This window comes from Toxotes jaculatrix, chromosome 3, assembly GCF_017976425.1.
Source record: "Toxotes jaculatrix isolate fToxJac2 chromosome 3, fToxJac2.pri, whole genome shotgun sequence".
NCBI lineage: Eukaryota > Metazoa > Chordata > Actinopteri > Toxotidae > Toxotes > Toxotes jaculatrix.
Genome location: NC_054396.1, coordinates 30376403 through 30398971, shown reverse-complemented (window position 1 = coordinate 30398971; position 22569 = coordinate 30376403). Strand labels below are relative to the sequence as shown.

Genomic DNA, 22569 nt, shown 5'->3' with positions numbered 1-22569 from the left:
AGAGAGAATCTGGGTGATTGGAAAATAAACTCCAGGCTGGGGAGCCAGTAAAATGGGTCAGAGTGTCTAAATACAACTGAAACCTCATAAGACAGAAAGACAGACAGCAGGCAGAGGCTGGACGTCAGAGAGGAAGGAGGAAAAGTGAGACCATCTAAAATCCAGGGCCTGGACACAAAAACACTTTGTCCCCTGTCTCTGGAACCTGTTGGTCTCTGTGCTGCATCTGTTAGAAAGGTGGATGAAGATGTGGACAGATCAGACCAGGTGTGGACAGATCAGACCAGGTGTGGACAGATGAGACCAGGTGTGGACAGATCAGACCAGGTGTGGACAGATCAGACCAGGTGTGGACAGATCAGACCAGGTGTGGACACATCAGACCAGGTGTGGACACATCAGACCAGGTGTGGACACATCAGACCAGGTGTGGACACATCAGACCAGGTGTGGACAGATGAGACCAGGTATTTCAGTGCAGTTCTAACGTATTTCTGACACGAGCAGCTGATGAACGCCATGAAACGGCGGCGGGGCTGAAACTGAACGAACACCTTCCTGCTGCAGGGAGTAAAACACAACATGTCTGACAGGAGCGACCGCAGGTGACCTCTTTGTTCACGCTGTCAGAAGCTTTCTGATTGGACGCTGCCACAGATGTTCCTTACTAACTGATTTCTCCGATGTTCGACTGGTGCGACCTGATTTAGTCACCGTGGTTTGAAAAGTAACGGATCAATCAGATGAAAATGGAATGGTCTTTATCTTGTGGTCGTGGTGTCACCGGAGGACTCAGATGCTCAGGGGGAGAGTGAGGCCCCTCTGCTGCGTCACAACAAGCAGCCGTGAGATTGAACTGTGAAATATTAATGGTACGGCGCCAAAAAATGGAATAAGAACATTCCCCATGGGAGGGAGGGTTTCCTGGGCCGAGTCGCTGGAATGATTAACACATGTTGTATCTCTCCGTGCTTTCCTTCCCACATCTTATTTATTTCTTATTTCTCAGCTGCCTCTGTCCCCGCCGGTGTCCCCACCTGTGTCCGTGCCTCTGTCCCTGTCTCTGTCCCAGCCTCTGTCCCAGCCTGTGTCCCCGCCTCTGTCCCTGTCTCTCCTCTCTGGTTTCATCTTTCCTTTTCATTTCTTCAGATGTAGGCTGCAGGGGTGTGTGTACACACTCCAACACCAACCAGGTACATGTGCATGAGAAGGTAACAGTCATTCTTGATGGACACACTCAAAGGCTGAGGCACAGCGATGATGATGATGATGGACTTTGCCTTCACTCAGTTTGTCCCACACGTGATGAAGTGTCATCCATGCAGCTGGTAATAAGCAGAGCAGAGAAACACCAGGTTGAACAGAGGTCAAAGGTCAGAGCTTCACGGAGACGCTGTGACGCTGTGAGTCTGCTCAGGATGACGAAGCTAACGCTGACGTCTGAAGGTCTGACCATGTTCACCATCTTAGCGTGTTAGCACGCCACTGGAGGAACATGAACATCCAACCCACGCTGAGACATCTGAGTCTGGACCAAAGAGCTGGACCCTCAGACAGAGGGTCAAACTGTCCCGGTGTCTCCTGTGCTCTTCTGTCTCTTACTGCTGTGTCCTTCCTTCACATTCTCCCTGCGGTCCACTCAGCTTTCAGTCGGCTAACGACCAGCAGCAGGAGCTGTCCGTCAGATCTGAGACGGCGGCCCGTGGCGGCCATGTTCATCTCCCCCGTCACTGATTAGCAGTGACAGGACGTGTGGTTGGAGCGAGGGTCAGCGTGGTGCATGTGTCTGAGCAGTGAGCCCTCCCTTCTCCTCAGCCAGTCACCTCAACACTAACCCTGCTAACTGCTAATCAATACAACTGCTCACTGGTTTCTGACCAGCAGGGGGCAGGAGAGCTTCCAGTCGAGCTGAGAGACACAGTCCATGGTCCTGATCAACCTTATTCTATTATTTCTATTTATCCTGTAAAATCACTGAACTGTCAAACTCTTTTAGCTCAGTAACTGTGATACAGGTGGACTCATTCATGTGTTCATCCTATTCATTCATTCATGAATGAAGTCTTAATGTTTGTGTGTTAGTGGACATGCCACTGTGTGTGTGTGTGTGTGTGTGTGTGTGTGTGTGTGTGTGTGTGGTTTGCTGGAAACCTATCAAACAGCAGACGGTCCGGATCGAGACCTCTCCTCGTCTCCCGCTGAGACGGAGCTGGGAGGGAGCAGCTCAATGTGACTTTCATCATCTCCCCCCTCTGTGTCCATCATGTCATCAGTCTCCCCGTCCTCTTCTCCCCCCAGCTGTCCCATGCAGTCTCCACTCCCTGATCATCTCTGCAGACTGGACTCTGGGTTTTACTAACGTTTCCCAGAAGCAGCTGCTCTGGAGTTAAACCATCAGAGCGCGACGCTGCTGGAGTGAAGCTTCGGTGTTTTGCAGCAGAGAAATGCATTCTGGGACAGAATCGTATTTGTTTACTCTGTGATTCAGTTTTCTACCTGCTCCCCCATGAAAACACTGCTCTCTCTGAATTCACCTGCTCCCTCTTTCCTCTTCCCATCCCTCTCTTCCTCAGTGGATTCCTCCTCCTCACAGTCCTGCTCTCTCTGATTCTTCACCTCATTCCATCTTCCTCTCACTCTCTGCTCTCTTCACCCTCTCACGAGTCTGATCCTCCTTTTCTTTTCTTTCCATCATTCTTGTCTTTAAATCTTTCCATCTCATGTGATTGCATTTCTCCATAGTCCAGTGTTGCAGGAGAACGTGTTCATAACACATCGTATCATGTTATTAATAAATGTGAGGTAAGTGGTTCAGCTGTCAGTGAACGTGTAGAAGCTCTGAAACGGATTAATAACCCACAGATCGCTGCTGGAAGCTGCTGGTCATCAGTGGAGACAGTGCGGCTGTTTTCAGTTTCATAGCTCGATCAAAGGGATTCGAACCTGCGTTTGTCACGTGGGACCACAAACCAGCAGAGATGTGAGCCACGCTGTAAATCCCCATTCTCTCTGACCACAGCCGCGAACTGCTGCTGCACCACGGGGGACATCTCAAAACCTGTGTCTCAGTCGTCAGCGGACCAGGAGGGTGGACACACAGCAGCTGCTCTCTGAGACACTGTCCTTTAGCTAAACCATGCTGTTCATACTGTCTACAGCTTCATAGGAACTCTAATCCACCTCATCTGTGAGGAAATACTGTGGATTTTACTGCACTGTATTTATTTTTATCTAATGTTGGACACAGTCACATGATGAGTTTATAAAATCTGAAGCAGTGTTAGAGATTAAACTGCCAACGGTGCATAAAGCAAAGAAGAATCAGTTCCACCTGGATGAGCTGCAGCGCTAACACGCCGCTAACACGCCGCTAACACGCCGCTAACACGCCGCTAACACGTTCCAGCCTCAGTTATACAGAAGCTCCCATACAATGAAACCCACAGGCACCATGATAACACTTCTACTGTACTGAGCACAGACCTGCAGCATCAGCACACACCGTGTTTACACACAGAGGAAAACAGCTTGAAGGACAAGTCATTATCATCTGTTCTGACAGGTGATGGTTTCAGTGTGATGTAATGTGATGATTCAAACTTCGGTCCTGATGTTTAAATGCGCAGGTTTCGGACGTTTGTCGTTTGTTCGGATAAAACAGGAGGAATAAAGTTTTCAGCTTTCATTTACACACTTTCCTCCTGTTTCATAAACTGAATGATTCACGGTCATTGAGAAAATCTACAGATTCAATGATGAAGAAAATAAATGATGATGTGATGATAAAAGAGATGTGTGAGATCGTTTGGATGCTGTTTGTGTGTCTGTGTGTGTGTGTGTGTCAGTGTTCTGTTGTGTGTTTTATCTCAGTGACTCACACTGATTCAGTAAAGGTCATGACAATGATGTGAGCAGGACGTGTTTCTGCGTGGCCACTGGGTTTTAAGTGGAAAATTCTGCCGATGGAGTCAACAGACAGTTTCTGTAAAAACGCCATCAGGACAGATTTCCCATGAGGCCGTGCTCAGGAGAGATCCATGAAGGGTGGAGGACTCCACGAGGGCAGAGCCGTCTCAGCTGAGGGAGGAATTTCTGCCTGCCAGGTCTCAGAGAGGGCTCTGCCTCATTAGAGATGATGAATGGGGAGAAGCAGTGAGCACCGGGAGGCTGACGACCAGTTACCCCCCCACCACCCCCCACCACCCCCCACCACCCCCACCAACCCCCCGCTCCCACACCACATACACACACTCAGGCCATCCCTCTGCATTAATGCAGATCACTTCAGTACAAATGAATGTGTATATATGTATATACTGAAAAGCTGCTCCTCCTGTAGTCGACTGTAGGTTTCAGTGACTGTCACACACACACACGCACGCACACACACGCACACACATATCCCATCCTTTTCTCTCTGTATGTTTTTCCATCTGTATCCTGATGTTCAAACTGCATTTTGCTGCTTTGATTAGAACATTTGTTTCAAATGAGGTCAAACTAATCAGAAACCTTCGCTCTCCTCCCTCCTCCTCTTCCTCCTCCTAATTTATACTCTTTCCTTCTTCCTTCCTTCTTTGTTCTGCCTCCTCCTCCTCCTCCTTTATTACTTTCTCTCGGTGCTTGTGGTGATGAGTGGGGAGAAATAAACAGCTCTGGGGTCCACAACCAACCAACCAACCGACCCACACCCCCATAGATCCACTCACCCTGGGGAGCTCATCAACTGACACTGAATTAGCTACAATAACTGCCAGAGAGAAGAATGAGCCCCACACACACACAGACACACAGACACAGACACACACACACACACACAGACACACACACACAGACACACACACACACACACACACACACACACAGACACACAGACACACACACAGACACACAGACACACAGACACACACAGACACACACACACACACACACACACACACACACAGACACACAGACACACACACAGACACACAGACACACAGACACACACAGACACACACACACACACACACACACACACACACACAGACACACACACAGACACACAGACACACAGACACACAGACACACAGACACACAGACACACACACACAGACACAGACACACAGACACACACACACACACACAGACACACACACACACACACACAGACACACACACAGACACACAGACACACACACACACAGACACACAGACACACACACAGACACACAGACACACACACACACACACACGCGCACAGTAACGACACTCTGCAGCCATGTTCAGACCCATTACCACCTCTCAGATCCGAGCTGCATGACACACAATCAATCCTGGAGCTGCTCGTCTTTTACGGGGGGGTGGGGGAGGGGGGGGTGGCTATGTGATGAAGTGAAAGTTTACACGCAGAGGTTTGTGTGTGTGTGTGTGTGTGTGTTTGTATCTGTGACCTTTCTGACACAGTGATAACACAGCTCAAATTAAATTATGTTCAATACAAAAAAAAAATCAATTAATCGTGAAGAGAGATTAAATGTAGAGAGCAACATCACATCATCTCCTCTGAGGATTCATTCAACCTCTGAATTAACCACTGACCTTTTTCATTTAATTCCCTTGTTCAGTGATTTTTTTCAGCCTCAGTCAATAAAAGCTACAAAGCATTTGAATAAAAATCAGGATGTCACTTCATCATGGACGAAAACCTTCACAGCAAAAGTTTCATTTGGCTTTTTCTCTGTCTGACTGATTCACTGTGCAGGCTCCTAAAGGTCGTTTCTGTCAAGGGTCAAAGTTCAAGGATGACATCATCACTAAGCATGAAGGCCGAGGGCGTGGCTTTTCAGACGTGTGTGTGTATAAATCACATCATGATTAAACTAATCAGGTAATAATGTTAGTGAAATAAGAAAAAGCCAGATTATAATACATCACAGTGAAATAAGCCAATCATCAGCCATCGCTCGACCACTGACTGAACCACGAACCCGCCTCTCTGTTCCTGACTGTAAAGGTTCTGGGAGACGACACCAGGATTCTGAAAAACCCCAAACCAGATCCAGATTTATAAAACCAGCCTCAGCTGATTCTGTCACCTGACTGATAACCAATCAGCGGCTGTGCTGCAGGTTTGATCTGCTGTGCATCAGCTGACAGATTTCCACCTGAGCCACAGCAGCAGACGCTCAGGTGAGGCTTCATCCCCTCGGTGTGCCTGGTGATCAGTGATCAGTCCCAGGTCTGTGGAGGGTCCACTCCCTTCTGAATGAAGATCTGCACCAGTTCCCTTCCTGTTTCAGGCCTTATGGGAGCTCAGTGTGAGGCCAAACAGGTGAGTGGTAAAGCATCTCGTGCAGAGTTCACTCTGTTCAGTGCTAATTAGCAAATGTTAGCATGCTAACACACTAAACTGAGATGGTGAACATGACGTAAACATTATACCTGCTAACATCAGCACGTTAGCAAGCTGACATTAGCATTTAGCTCAAAGTTCCAGCCTTACAGAGCTGCTACCATGGCTGGAAGCTCATCCACACCTGCAGACTGGCAGCAGATCCAGCTGTGACCCAGCTGTGATCCAGCTGTGCTGTCACCATCAGAGACTGACCTCAGCTCAGATGACAGGTGGAGATTCTCTCATGAGCAGCTCAACAACATTTCTCTCGTTTTTCAAAGTAAGAGTGAAGCTGAACTAAACTCACACCAGAGGCTGCATCACACTGTGCTGCAGCTCCGTCGCCTTTGTGATGAATTTCTCTGTGAATGAACGTGGAACAAAAATATTAATTTCCAGGTCTAAAAATAAACAAGAGCCAAAGAAGAACGTGCACGCTGCAGAATGAAAGGCCATATTTCAGTCATCCAAACAGTGCGGTCTCCAGGTGATCTTCATCTGTGATGCTAATTTTAGTCCTGAGTCTGCAGCTCGCAGCTCAGAGCTGTGTGCTGGGTGTTTGCAGCTGAGTGAGCGCAGAGACAGGTCGTGTTCAATGGGCCGCTGTGGAACGGTGCTGGATTGTGATTGGTGAGCTGAATCAGCTCGTGTCACTGTGAACTCCTCACGGCCGACATGCATCAGAGTGAGTGTTTCAGCAGTTGACAGTTAACGTGCACGCTCCTGTGCTGCACGGCTCGACTGTGGGGAGGTTAGCACGGTGAGCTAAAGGCTACAGGCGCCAGGGTCACGGGAGTGCATGATTAGCTTTAGGGAGGGCTGAGGGCAGCTCACTGGTGGCAGTGGAACCACCGGCCCGTCTGCAGGACCCTCTGTTGACACCTTCACTCAGTGAGGTTCTGTCAGAACCGGGTTCTTGTGTGTGTATAATCAGCTGCTGGATGCAGAGGAACCACAGAGCCCAGACCAGCTGATCTGCTGGGACGTCTGAACTACAATAAAAGGCTGATGATGCTGATGCAGGCAGAGGACCAGAGAGAAGCTGTTAGAGACGTTGGAGGACGCACAGTGTCTCACTGATGCAGTTTTATTAACGACCAGTGTTTCAGGTGATTAGGATTATTAAGAGTGAACACAAACATAATGACACAGGACAGTGTGGGCGTCTCAGGGGCTTTGATAATAATGAAATACTGAGCATTAGTCAACACAGTGCTGAGAACATGCAACATCATACAACTGAGGGCAAACAACTGAGGGCAAACCACTGAGGGCAAACCACTGAGGGCAAACAACTGAGGGCAAACCACTGAGGCCAAACCACTGAGGGCAAACAACTGAGGGCAAACCACTGAGGGCAAACAGCTGAGGGCAAACAACTGAGGGCAAACAACTGAGGGCAAACAACTGAGGGCAAACCACTGAGGCCAAACCACTGAGGCCAAACCACTGAGGGCAAACAACTGAGGGCAAACAGCTGAGGCCAAACAACTGAGGGCAAACAACTGAGGGCAAACAACTGAGGGCAAACCACTGAGGGCAAACCACTGAGGGCAAACAACTGAGGGCAAACAACTGAGGGCAAACCACTGAGGGCAAACAGCTGAGGGCAAACAACTGAGGGCAAACCACTGAGGGCAAACCACTGAGGCCAAACAACTGAGGGCAAACAACTGAGGGCAAACAACTGAGGGCAAACCACTGAGGGCAAACAGCTGAGGGCAAACAACTGAGGGCAAACAACTGAGGGCAAACCACTGAGGGCAAACAGCTGAGGGCAAACAACTGAGGGCAAACAACTGAGGGCAAACAACTGAGGGCAAACAACTGAGGCCAAACCACTGAGGGCAAACAACTGAGGGCAAACCACTGAGGCCAAACAGCTGAGGCCAAACCACTGAGGCCAAACCACTGAGGGCAAACAACTGAGGGCAAACAGCTGAGGGCAAACCACTGAGGGCAAACCACTGAGGCCAAACCACTGAGGGCAAACAACTGAGGGCAAACAGCTGAGGGCAAACCACTGAGGGCAAACCACTGAGGGCAAACAACTGAGGGCAAACCACTGAGGCCAAACCACTGAGGGCAAACAACTGAGGGCAAACAGCTGAGGGCAAACAGCTGAGGGCAAACCACTGAGGGCAAACCACTGAGGGCAAACAACTGAGGGCAAACCACTGAGGCCAAACCACTGAGGGCAAACAACTGAGGGCAAACAGCTGAGGGCAAACAACGCAGCTTTAAAATGTTCTGCTAAGAAAACAAAGGGAGACAGTGACATTGTGTCTGAAATAAGGGTTCAGTTCCATATGATGTGCTCGCTGTGAAAATCATGTGTCATGTGTCAGGACGTTACCTCACGGTAACGTCCTGACACATGGGGCCCAGGGACGACAGAGACGAATGGGAACACTGCATATACTGCACACGCTAAACACACTATGTACATTACACTGGCAGCAATAATACAGGAAGGAGCGGCTGTGATGAAAGCTGCACCAGAGGACAGACGGGGGAAATGCAGGGCCTCAGACTCCATTACTGTGGTTCTATTATGAAAACGCTCTGACGTGCGACTTTATGCTAGCTTTTATTTTCTGTCTTTGTTTACAGGCTGTGAGCAGAGTCACTGAGTCCCACTACGTCTCATTATACTCCGAATAATCTGGGATAATTTACTCAGATCATTCGAGTTGTTCTCGAAATGTTTTATGAAAAACAAATGTTTTTTTAAACTGTACGTCCACAGACTTTCAACATGAGGCAGATGTCTGTCAGTCAGAGGGACATCACTGTCCCACAGAGAGATCCAGGCTGATGGGACATGATCCTGACACCTGCCTGAGTTATGTCTCACTGTTTAATAAAGTCATGTGAACCAGGAAGTGATCAGGAAGTTGGAGGATTCACAAACATTTACATGAAGAAGAAATATTTCAGGCTCTGATCTGATTCCAGGTCAAAGGTCACACTGAATCAAATCTGGTCCATTGACCAACTGCAGCCGTTCGTATTAAAGGTCTGATTCCTTCAGGTGTGTTCAGACACTCAGGTGGATCTGATCTGCTCATCACAGGCTCGTCCAGGTGACTCCACCTGCAGCCGGTGTTCACCTGGTCTGAACAAGAAGCATCAGACTCAGGAGACAGAGTCAGACTGTTATTCTGAGCAGAGAGGAGCTGACGGAGGAGAGGAGCTGACGGAGGAGAGGAGCTGACGGAGGAGAGGAGCTGATGGAGGAGAGGAGCTGATGGAGGAGAGGAGAGGAGCTGACGGAGGAGAGGAGCTGATGGAGGAGAGGAGAGGAGCTGACGGAGGAGAGGAGCTGATGGAGGAGAGGAGAGGAGCTGACGGAGGAGAGGAGCTGATGGAGGAGAGGAGCTGACGGAGGAGAGGAGAGGAGCTGATGGAGGAGAGGAGCTGACGGAGGAGAGGAGCTGACGGAGGAGAGGAGCTCCAGCCGTCTCAGTGTTCAGGTTCATTCATAAAACACACAGAACGGAGATCAAATGGCAAACTCAGTGAAACCACAACACACACACACACACACACACACACACACAGACACACAGACACACACACACACACACACACACACAGACACACAGACACACAGACACACAGACACACACACACACACACAGACACACAGACACACAGACACACACACACACACACACACACACACACACAGACACAGACACACACACACACACACACACACACACACCCCGCCCCCTGGACTTGTAATCAGTCCAGAGCTGTTCCTCGTCTCTCCTAATGAAAGAGGAGATGCTCAGCAGCATCTTCTCTCTAATCTTTCTGCTAACAGAAGGATAATAAAGGCCAGAGTCAATTATTGACCAGAGAAATGAACATTTGATGAGGTGCTGATAGTCAGAGGAGACAGCAACCAGCAACCAGCAATTCTATTTTCTCCTGAGCACCGGAGGGTGAGAGGGGGAGAGAGGCAGAGGGGGAGAGGGGGGAGTGAGGGGGGAGGGGGAGGTGAGGGGGAGAGGGGCAGAGGGGGAGAGGGGGGAGAATTGCCATCCTGTGAACACAGACACATGAAGGCAGCCACCCTGAGCCCGGCTCCTGCTCCAGGTTTCCGGTACAGCATTAATCAGTGTGTTCACCTCAGCCTGAGCCGCTGCGAGCAGCCAGGTTACACAGGTAACACGTTTAGATGCCCTGTGGTAACCAGGTACTGTGAATCTGCAGGCAGCAGGTCAGTGATCAGGTTTCTCCTCCATCCCCGACCTTCTTCTGGAAGCAGGGATTTCTGATTTGAATGCTGATGGTGCGACAGTCACGCGTTGGATGAGTTCCTCCAGCTTTACGAGGATCAGGCAGAGATAATTATGTTTGTCCGATCGAGCCTGTCAGTGGAAGTTAAAGTCACGCTGACTGAAGCCGTCTGCCACAGGTTGGAATCATTTCTGATTCAGATCTGAACGCTGAACACACGTTCAGGTTATTCAGTCCTGTTTTTATCACGTCTTTCATGACTGTATTTCATCCTGTCGGGGCGGCTAACCCTCTGAAGTCTGCACTCAGTAATCAGCATTAAAACTCCCACAGAAACAAAGAGGAAACATTCCTCCGGTGTAACGTCACTTCACTCGCCTCACACTGCCTCCACTCTTTATCCCGGACACGTGCACGTGTAAAATACCAATTAGAAACCCGGTTACATGACAAAGAAACTGGCGTCTCTAATCCCCGAGCCCGATCACAGTGACCACACTTCTCATTTACATGACATTCCATGAATCAGTTCACTGGAGAAAGTCAACTGGAACCAGTACTGAAGTGGATTTAAACAAACTGAATAAAGTGGACATTAAGTAAAACGGCCAGTTTCTACACACAGGGAGAAAGAAAAGGATACAGAACACTTTCTATCTGTTAGACGACAAAGAATGGAAGAGGACAAACAGAGAAACAAACAAACAGAGAAACAAACAAACAAACAAAGAAACAAACAAACAGAGAAACAGAAACAAACAGAGAAACAAACAAACAGAGAAACAAAGAAACAAAGAAACAAACAGAGAAACAGAAACAAACAGAGAAACAAACAAACGGAGAAACAAACAAACAAAGAAACAAACAGAGAAACAGAAACAAACAGAGAAACAAACAAACAGAGAAACAGAAACAAACAGAGAAACAGAAACAAACAGAGAAACAAACAGAGAAACAAACAAACAAAGAAACAAACAGAGAAACAGAAACAAACAGAAACGGTTAGCGGCTGAGACAGAGAGGGACAGAGGAGGAGATGTGAAGTCAGCAAAGATAAATACACTGACAACACGATGGGAAGGAAGAGACAGAGCAAGAAAAGAGAAGCTAACGGAGGAAGAGAAGCAGTGGTGTCGAGTTAGTGTAAAATAAAGAGGCGGAGAGAGAGAGAGAGGACGGCGAGGATGCAGGAGATAAAGAGGAAGAGGCAGGAGAAGAAAGAGGGAGCATGTTTACCTCTGATGGAGAGAGAGGGGGAGATAGAAAGAGAGGTGGAGAACAGTGCTTTTCATTTGATTGAGTGCAAAGCATATGGCAAAGCAGAGGCCATTACAAGGTCTCCTGCCTCAGGGGGAGAGGGATAATGGGAATCTCACACTCATCAGTTAGAGGCCAAAGCTGAGAAAAGCTGAGCGGCTGCAGCGACTGTCCGTGAACACTGCACATCCACAGCACCGAGCTCAGCTCCGATGAAGTGCAGCTGCTCCGACAGTTTTAGGTTAAACTCACAGCCATGATATTTGGTGTGAGCTGGAGGTCTGAGGGCTCAGTATCCGCTGCACCACACAGCATATCAGCCTGAGCCTTTTCAACAGTCCATCAGAAAACACACGCTCATTATCCTACGTTACTGAATGTTTTCTGAAGATAAGGAGATAAATGAACCTGTGATCAGAAAGAGAGCTGCGTCCGCTCCAGATAACGACGGCAGGAAAATAACTTCCGTGGATCACAGATGTGCTGTACGTGTATAATGTATGTTGTTTTCCAGTTGCGTGATGTGAAGAGCATAATGAAATTCAATGTTGATTTATTTATTCTTTCAGATTTACATTCTTACATGTTCGCAGCACGCGTTAGTTACTGTGCCGGGAGGCAGCCACATGTTTCCATATCCCATAATGACTGGAGGTACCACTGCACTGTGTGCATGCTGAACATAAAATCATTACTCAGACTCAGATCATGAACTGAACGATGAACAACACAGAGATCATCTGCAAACCCACGCTGATCTAACGTCAGAGTTAAAGGACGTTACTGAGGCTCACAGCTCGGCGACATGTTTCACTGCTCACATCAGCTCGAATCATCGTGAACATGAACGTGACTCAACAGCTCTGCACGTCACGTCACTGCATCCGTGTGCTGCTGAACACGGCTCCTCCTCCCTGCTCACTCACACCTGATGGCCTGATGTCATGAACTCAGAGTCTCACCTGTCAATTAGTTAAATGTGGAATAAAACCACAGGAGAAGGAGTTCCCTGCACTAATGACGGGGATCAGTGATTGGTCGTTGGCACGTTTCTGTCTGGCTGCTGATTGGTTGCCTGAACAGTCGCTGCACAGAAGCTGGAACGATCCTGATCTGATCCAGATCTGGAACAGCTTCAGTACCTGATGAACAACACGGACTAAAACACTGTTACATAAACTGATTCAACCGAACGAGTGGAACGTAACTCAGAAACCCCCCCACACCCCCCCTCACCCCCCCCCCCACACACACCCCCCTCACCCCCCCCCCACACACACCCCCCTCACCCCCCCTCACCCCCCCCCACCCCCCGATGTATCAGCTGATCGTGGATGCAGCATCGCTCAAACTGCCAGCGTCCAGTTTTACACTTTAACTCATTCTCCAGCACCAGTCATAATTTTCCACTTGAATGTTTCTGTTAAATCGTCCGTTTCTTTGTGGCCGAGCTGCGAAACCTTTTCCTAAAAACAACAGAATCATTCAGTGAGTTTGGTCTGATCAGACGGGCGGAGAGGACGAGCGAGGCAGAGCGGGGCAGAGCGGGGCAGAGCGGGGCAGAGCGAGGCAGAGCGGGGCAGAGCGAGGCAGAGCGGGGCAGAGCGAGGCAGAGCGAGGCAGAGCGGGGCAGAGCGGGGCAGAGCGGGGCAGAGCGAGGCAGAGCGGGGCAGAGCGAGGCAGAGCGGGGCAGAGCGGGGCAGAGCGGGGCAGAGCGAGGCAGAGCGGGGCAGAGCGAGGCAGAGCGGGGCAGAGCGAGGCAGAGCGGGGCAGAGCGGGGCAGAGCGAGGCAGAGCGTGCCGTGTGTGTCAGGGTGATGGATAGACTAATATGTGATGTTATGACTGCACTGTCAGTGAGGAATATGAACTGATAAATGAGCTTACAGTCAGCGTGCACATATCTCGGGGTCTTTTTGGATTCAGTAAATTTTCATGCACACATGTGGAAAACCACTGACACTCTTTGTTCTGAAACACTGAGGTCACAAGTCCAACTTTCCCCACATCACTACAAAAAGTTCAGAATGTTTTGTGTTCCTCTGGTTTGTTAATTGATGTGTGGTGATGTGTAAATGCTGCTTTCAGTCGTAACAACGTCCCTGAAACAAACAAAAGGCCTTTGTGCTGAATTTGAAACTGTTCTTTTTGCCATGAAACGCTCGGCATTAGACGACTTTATCCCAGTTCCAGTCTTTTGACTTGCATCCTAAGCTTCTGAGCTTATCTGAAGGACAGCATATAAGCTGATTTAAATGCTGTCTGCTCTTATCTCTCCTCTTTGGCCTTGAGACAAAACCGATGCAGAGCGATCGTGGAGGAGCTTCAACTTCAATTTGGCTCCCAGACCATCGAGAGGGGATACACGAGTTTGGACAAACACTCTGAGATTCATGCTCCACAGCCGCCGTGTTACCAGCCACAGGTCAGTCAAAGACCGGTCGCTCTGTCCGCTCTGACTAACTGTAGGACACACGTACGAGACAAACAGGAAGTGCAGATTTATGATGAGAAACCAGGAAACTAATGAGATCCATCACTGAGTCGCTCTGCGTCTTTGTTTGCTGTCGCTCACCAGCAGCTAAAATCAGAAGAGTCACGAATCTCGGCGGCTGCGCCGATGAGTCACTGGGTGAGTCATTACCTCCACAGACTACACCTTCCTCTTAATGATGTGTAGCTGGGCCGACGGCTCTGTGGGCAGCCCTCTGTGATGGTAGTCATTCAGTGAGCTGCTGGCACACAGCAGTCTCCTTCACCACCACCCATAATCCTATTGTGCTTGGTCGAGGGATCGAACCAGTGACCCTCTGATGTCCAAAGTCCAAGGCCGCCTCATTTTCATTCCTGACGTAAATAACAATAACGAGCCATTAAAAGTTAGGGTTCTATTTAAAATGGGATCTGCTGTCACAGCAAAACAAACGACAGACCCATGAAAATGGACGGGTCAGCGCTGGAAGGGTCAGCGTTGGACGGGTCAGAGCTGGACGGGTCAGAGCTGGACGGGTCAGAGCTGGACGGGTCAGCGCTGGACGGGTCAGCGCTGGACGGGTCAGAGCTGGACGGGTCAGCGTTGGACGGGTCAGCGTTGGACGGGTCAGAGCTGGACGGGTCAGCGCTGGACGGGTCAGCGCTGGACGGGTCAGAGCTGGACGGGTCAGCGCTGGACGGGTCAGAGCTGGACGGGTCAGCGCTGGACGGGTCAGCGTTGGACGGGTCAGAGCTGGACGGGTCAGCGTTGGACGGGTCAGAGCTGGACGGGTCAGAGCTGGACGGGTCAGCGCTGGACGGGTCAGCGCTGGACGGGTCAGCGTTGGACGGGTCAGTGTTGAACTGATGGAGAAACGTTAGTGTTTGGTGATCGCGACGGTGGAAGAAAAAGGCAGAAGCGATGGATTTGTTTTACAGGATGTGACATGTAACTGTGATGAAAGGCAGCCGTGCTGAACTGAGACGGGCTGAGGAAACATGAGTCCAGGCGCTGCAGCGATGAACGACGCCATGTTTCCTTCAGCTGACTGATCTGTCTGTGAACAGGCTCAGACTGGCCATCATTCCCAGAGTAACACAGCATGGAGCGATGAAGTAAAGTGAAACCACCTCTCTTCTCATTGACAGTATTCTCGTTCCCACCCTCACCCTCACCCCTTCCCTCACCCCCACCCCCACCCTGCAGACTATGGTGATAAGTTTGTGTCGCCGCTCTGTTTATGGGAGCAGAGGAGACTAATAAACGGCTGATGGATGTCATCCGGGATTCCCAGGTAATCAAATAGGCAAATTAGATGCAGCATTAGCTGGCGTGTTGCTTCTAATACCTCTCCAGCCTAATGAATTTCTAAATAAACACACTGAGGGGACGGCTGTTTAAGGAGGAGATGGAGGAGGACCAACAGGCAAACAGCTGCAGAGCCGAGGCACCGAGCCGCCGTGGAGGGAGGAGCCACGGAGGACTGAGGGTCTGAGCTCAGGCCGCGTCTGTCCTTCACTTGTTGCTGGACACTAACACTGTTTCTGTGGAGGCTCATCTGTATGCAGACAGCACTATTATTTATATAAATATCCAAATGTGATGTTAATGAGATTCAGCAGTCACCTTCAGTGGGACTGATACTGAGCCGGTCACACAGCAAACAGAATGATCAGGTGTTTCCTGGCAGTGAACAGCTCTTTGTCATCAGCCTGATTCTCTGCTGTTAATTATTACTGATGCTGTACAGAAAGCAAAGCCTGTGCACTGTGTGAGTGTGTGTGTGTGTGTGTGTGTGTGTGTGTGTATGTGTGTGTGTGTGTGTGTATTCAAAGTAAAAAACAGATCTATAAAAAAAAAGCTACGGATTTTGGATTACGCTGATAACGAGCGTCAGCGTAGCTCCAGGCTCCGTCCTTTATCCTTCTGTTATTTAAAATAGTTAAAGCAGATTTATTTTGAAATGTAAGAGGCTCTTATCTCGCTGTCTTTAAATGCCAGACAAAATTTTCATTGGTTGGTTCGTTTGAATTGCACGGTTTATTTAAAGCAGTTTCACAGCCGTTTACCTCAGTGTGTAGGGTGTAGTGTGTGAGTAGCGGTGATCAGCTCTGTCTCCGTCTCCTCAGAACCTCAGTGAAAATCTGCCTTTGATTGGAATAATTCACCGTCACAGATTAAATCCTTCACATCTACTGGATTATTCAAAATGAGTCTTTTTTCTTAATTAAAGTTGCTCCAGGTGCTAACGTTCCCCTCAGTAATTACTCATTTAAGTCAGGACAATGATCCTGTTACTGCTCTTGTTTACTGTTTCTTACGTTGTGTTTTGTTCTTTCTTTGTGTTCCTTCATCTGTTTTTCATCAGCTCCACCCGACAGGCGACGGCCTGAGGTGAATACCAGCCGAGCCTCTGCTTCAAACCAAAGGAGCGTGGTTACTGAGAGACGACCCAGTGAACACGAGGGAAAGGGCGACCTCTGACCTCTGATCAGAGCGGTCACCAGCAGCACATACATGGTGTGAAACACGTGAAACACACTTTCTGACCATCTCATTATATCACGTCCAGTGTGAATAAACTCAGAAATCAGAGGAAAAGAAGCTGCAGAACTTCATAGAGAATCCTGCTGTTTTTAAGTTTCCTTCATATCACAGTGATCCAGTGAGAGGAGTCTGTTCGTCCACGGGCTCCCTGCAAACAGGAGCTGATCACAGCTGATTCAGCTGCTGTCACTGGAGACAACCGGACAAAATGAGCGTCAGCACTGATCATGTTAGAAACCCAGCTATGAAAACACTTTGCTTTTAAAGCAAACAGTAGCTGCAGGTAGTTTTTCACGCCTCCTCTGATTTTTACCAGCACTCTTCACTCAAATGCTCCGTGTGGCAAATAGCTGGGAGACATTACTGCCTCCTGTTATGTGCTGCCAATACTGAGTTCAGATGGTATTAAGGGGCCCAGTTACCCAGTCAGCATTCTCAACCTCTGAAGAAACGGAAAGCAAATATCTCACAGCCTTTTTCCCCCCAATCCTGCTGATTCAGAGATAATAAGGGCAGGTTCCTGAGGCTCTTCTGAAATGTGTCTGTATTCAGGAAGCTGCAGAATAATAACCCCTGATCAGACAGCTCCACATTTTCTAGGCTTCATTTCACATCCAAACCCAAACGTTGTCTCTGTAATTATTTTGCAGTCAGGTTCTGGTTGTTTAGAGACAGATGCGTCCAAACAATTTCTTTCACCTCAGGTGTGGGTGTATTCCAACATGTTGGACACATTCGCTCACAAACAGAAGATTTGGAAAGATAGATTTTTTAGCTGTGAGAGAAGCCTGAGAAAACTCTGGATAAACACCAACTCTTCCCTCATAATCAGGTTCCCACCACCTGACTAATCACTCCGGATGTGTGCTCCCTGCATTACTGCCTCTGTGTGTGTGTGTGTAGACTCCTATCTTCAACACCCCACAGTAATTATATTACTGCCTCTGTGTTCATGGGTGTGTGTGTGTGTCTGTGCGAGTTGTGGATGTGTGTCTGTCAACCGATAGAAGGAACCTCCCGCAATCAATACATGGTGGATTACTCACAAATCTGCAGATAACCCAGGAAGACCTGTATGCTTCTCTCTCTCACACACACACACACACACACACACACACACACAGACACACACCACACACACACACACCACACACACACACACACCACACAGACACAGACACACACACACACACACACACACACACACACACTGATAGCATCAGAAATAAGAGGATTTAGGAGCAATTACCACATGTGCACAATGAGCAGAGTCTCTGAACGCTGCTCCTGCATTTATCTTTAGTTTCTGAATCTCAGCCCCGCCCTCACTGTCTCATGGTCCCTGCATGACTGGTGTAGAACTGTAACCATTCAGGACAGTGACTGGACGTTCAGTCCCTGTGCACTGTCCTTCAGTGGAACACGGTTAGACTGTATGTTCTGTAAGGGTCCTGTCAGTCCAGAGATTGATTCAAAACATTTGAGCTGTAAAAGCAGCTCCTCGGTCTGAGACCTGCTCAGTCTGTCCGATGCTGTGGGGAATGAACCTTCTTATATCAACTTATATATATATTCTGTATAAACACAGTGATAAACTTTAAAAGGCAGGTGGCTGAATTAGGATCCGATCAGCTCGGCAGTGAGCACATGAATACAGCTGACTTCATGGTAAACATGGGACTGTACCGTCAGAGGATGAGGATTTGTAGCAGATACAATCAGCAGAGCTTTGCTCTGATCCTCAGTGTCTCTCAGCAGTTTCTCTGCCTGTTAAACAACGAGGCCTAAACCAAGTCCGACTTCTTCCTGCTCTGTGCGATGTGTGATCTCTGTGACCGATCTCTGAGATGATCCTGCAAACTCCTCTGGATATCTTCCTGTGAATGAGCAGCTGTGTTACGTGCTTTCACAGTGAATTCTTTCATGTGAGAGTCTGGTCGTTGTTTCATCTGCTCATTAACATTAAAAATGAGAACGCGGCGGGAGAATAAGGTCCTGAGCGTGCTTTTAAAAACAACCTGTTGTCAGGATAAAGAGGCTGAGACGAACTGTCGTGCAGTTCATTTTATTAAATCACTGTTCAAAAACCAGCACAGATCAATGAACAGGCCCTGTGCTAGGTGCAAACACTGCGGCCCCTGGCAGTGCCGTGTCCTTTAATAATCCCCTCAAAACTCCAGCACATAAATGTCAGGACACATCCCAACTGGTGAGTTGTGAGGAGTCATCAGATTGCTCTAAATGTCACTGAGATTATTCAGAGTATACTCTAATTAATTTCTTTCAAGCTTCTGTGTCTCAGCAGTTTTTATCGGATCTGTTTCATGTTCATAAGTCAGCATTTTGTTTTGCTTTCACACAGAGGCAGTGGAAAGTGGCAGCCATGTTTTCACGTCTGTCAGAATCCTCCTCCGTGTTCATACAGTAGTTTTTATAATCTGACACTGTGGGCACCCCCACAAATAAAACGGAGGTAAGTGGCCCCCCAGGCAACAGCCCAGTAACATCAGGAGCAGCTGAACCAGCTCTCAGCAGCTCCTGTGTGCAGTGACGTACACACAGCTGCTGCTGGATCACTGTGGTGCTGAAGGATTTTCAGGCAGCTTCTGCACAATGAGCCTCTTTTCTCTGATTTCTAAGCCGAGTTATGGACATTTGCTCACGATGGACATCAGAGGTAGTGATTTCCTCTGGGAGTGTAAGTCCCACTGAATCACGTCTCTGTGTTCTGATCTGAGCTATGACTCAGGAGGAGTTGGAGTTTGGATGATAACTGCAGCAATCGGGCACGACTGGTTTTAAAGCCTCTGTCTGTGTGTGTGTGTGTGTGTGTGTGTGTGTGTCTGTGTGTGTGTCTGTGTGTGTGTGTGTGTGTGTGTGTGTCTGTGTGTGTGTCTGTGTGTGTGTGTGTGTGTGTGTGTCTGTGTGTGCGTGTGTGTCTGTGTGTGTGTGGACCATGGTGCACCCACAGCCGCGCGTCTCACCTGCTTCTCTGGAGAGCTGCATGAAGGCGTCCACCCCCTTCTCCCCGTAGCTGCCCTCCGAGGCCACGGTGGAGACGTAGTTCCAGCCCATGGTCTTGACGATGTCCACCATCGCCTGAGCCTGGAAGCTGTCCGGAGGGACCACCCGCGAGAAGAAGTCGTACCGCCGGTCGTCACTCAGCTCCGGGGCGGTGGACGCGTAGCTGATCTGGGGGATCTGGAGGGCGAGAGGACAGGAGGACATGTTAGGATGGTGGAAGGACGATCAGTTAGATCCTGAGGAGGAAACGTGCTGCTAACGAGACGTTTACACGGATTAGGAAAAAAGAACAAGGCTGAAAAAAAGGAATAGAAAAGTAAAGAAAGAAATCAAATTATCTAATAATATTTTATTATTTCCATTTGTTTGCATTGGGTTTTCCTTTTCTTCTTCTTTCTCTTCCTTTATGTAGAGGGACTCTAACATTGTTCTTCAGTTTCTATCACCAGAGGCGTTTTCTGAGCCGTCAGCATCACAACAAGACCTCATTAACTTTGACCATTAAACTGAATTAAACACTGGTTTAAACCAATCAGATCCTTTTAAACAGCATGTGGACAGGAGGAGCAGGGGACTGAACCCCCAATGCTGAGACACAGCTGTCCACATCCCAGCATCTTTTTAAGACAATCTTAATTCTTAATTAAAGAACATAAGTTTTTTTCTTTTTCCTTCTCCACCAACAAGCTACTGCAGCCTGCATGTAGCTGCATTTAGCCTGATGCTGAATGTAAATGAGCGTCAGTGCTGCAGCTGGTGAGCATCATTACTGCGAGATGAGTCTGTCAGCATCTTTAACCTGAGACGAGATAATGAGAGAAAATACTCTGATTTTAGTAAGAAAATCGATGTCAGCCCGTAAACGTGATTTCTCATCCGCTCAAAGGTGGAACGTAAACTGTGGAGAGACTTCCCTCCGTCACGCCATGAATACACACACACGCACACACACACACACACGCACACGCACACGCACGCACACACACACACACACACACACACACACCTGCTCCCTGCTGTTATCAGGAGAGCTCACACCTTTAAGAGCTCTTCACAGAGCTGAAGCTGCCGTCTGCAGGCTGGACCAGCGGCCGGCACATGTTGCATCCCTCATGCTGATAAGGCTGCCGAACAACAGCAGCGGCTGCTGACGCAGCGGGAGCACGGCCGGCCTTCAGACCTGGACCTGCTTTCAAAGCTGGAGCAGAAAATGGCACCAGGCCAGTGACAGCCACCTCCTCCTCAGGCTGCGGAGGACAGAGCCGCTCGTCAGGACCGAGGTCCACAGATCTGCTCAGCAGTCACACAGACGAACCCTGTCCCTGGATCTGTATCACTGTGGTCTCACACACACTGTGATGAACAGACATGGACAGTGAGTACAGGTCCAGGCCTCTGAATCTGAATCTGACAGAGAAAATATGTAGGAGGATGAGTCTCCACTGTCCTGTGTCCTGTGTGACATAAAGGACATGTGCCACCTGTGTTCACTGAGATCCTGTAAATATGGTCCAGGTGGGAGGTGAGACTAATGATCAGCCTGACAGGAGAGAAAGAACAGGACCAGGGGAAGAAGCAGGAGGACGTCACGCTGACGTGAACCAGAGGCTGCTGTCTCTGTGTCCACAGACAGTGGACGATGCTCATCCTACACCAGCATCACTGCTCTCCTTCTTATTTCACCTGTTTGACGTCCTTTGAGATAAACAGTTGCCTCCTTATTGTTTGCAGCCACCAGATTACCAAGCACCAAATATTAGTTTTTAAATTAATAATTATATTAATAGTTTTCTTGATTCATTCATAAATTATTTGGTCTAAAAAAACGTTCATCACAATTTCCCAGCGTCCAAGCTGATGTCACTCAGATGGAGATGTTAGAGCCTTTGATTCGTCAGCGGGTCCACAGGTGGATGTACTGTACAGGAAACCACGTCACTGCTCGTCGTGGGGTTTGTCAGCCTCTGCTCTCTGGGCTGTGTGTCCCTCCTTTCTTACCATACATTAACAGAACATGTGACTGTCAGTGAAGGACATTCCTCCACTCTGAATCTGTGTGTCCTGGAAAAACCAGCACGTCCCAAAAAAAGGGAGAGGACACAAAAACGAGAATAATTGAAGCCCAGCTGAGTGATATGAAGGACGAATGAAATAAAAAAATAAAGGCTCTGTGTGTTTGAAGCTGAGGTTTGGCAGGAAACCAAACCCTCCTCCCTCTGCCCCTTTGATAGATTAGACTCATAAGCAGCTTGGTCATCGCTCTCTCGCTCTATCATACCTGCTGGCATCCCTCTTTCTTCCCCTGGACATGGAAAGGTCAGCACCTTGACAGCTTCAATAAAACACAACCTGCACTACAATGTGACAATTACTAAACCCCGCATTGATCCGAGACAGAGGCAGAAAGAGAGGGGGCTGGAGGGGGAGGGAGGAAACCCTGACCTGAGCTGGAAGGTGACAGTGCCTAAAGCTGCATCGATCCAAGACAGAAGGCAACACAGGAGAGAGGACAGAGAGAGCGATGGACACTGAAGACAGAGGGGCCGAGAGTGGAAGAAGGAAAGAAGGACACGGAGGAGGAGGAAGAGAGAGAACACCAGGACAGAGAAAAGTCCAAAACCCAGAAGCTTCTCTGAACCTGA

General features: G+C 48.8%; 1 protein-coding gene across 2 annotated transcripts in view; it reads right to left on the bottom strand.

The window, feature by feature from the left end:
- The window catches only part of LOC121179727 (metabotropic glutamate receptor 7), a 143105-nt gene that overhangs the window by 71036 nt on the left and 49500 nt on the right, over positions 1 to 22569 (bottom strand). For both annotated transcript variants that reach the window (XM_041034719.1, XM_041034720.1), the window contains exon 2: positions 19888 to 20104. In XM_041034719.1, the coding sequence (XP_040890653.1) occupies positions 19888 to 20104 (217 nt within the window). The remainder of the gene's footprint in view (positions 1 to 19887; positions 20105 to 22569) is intronic.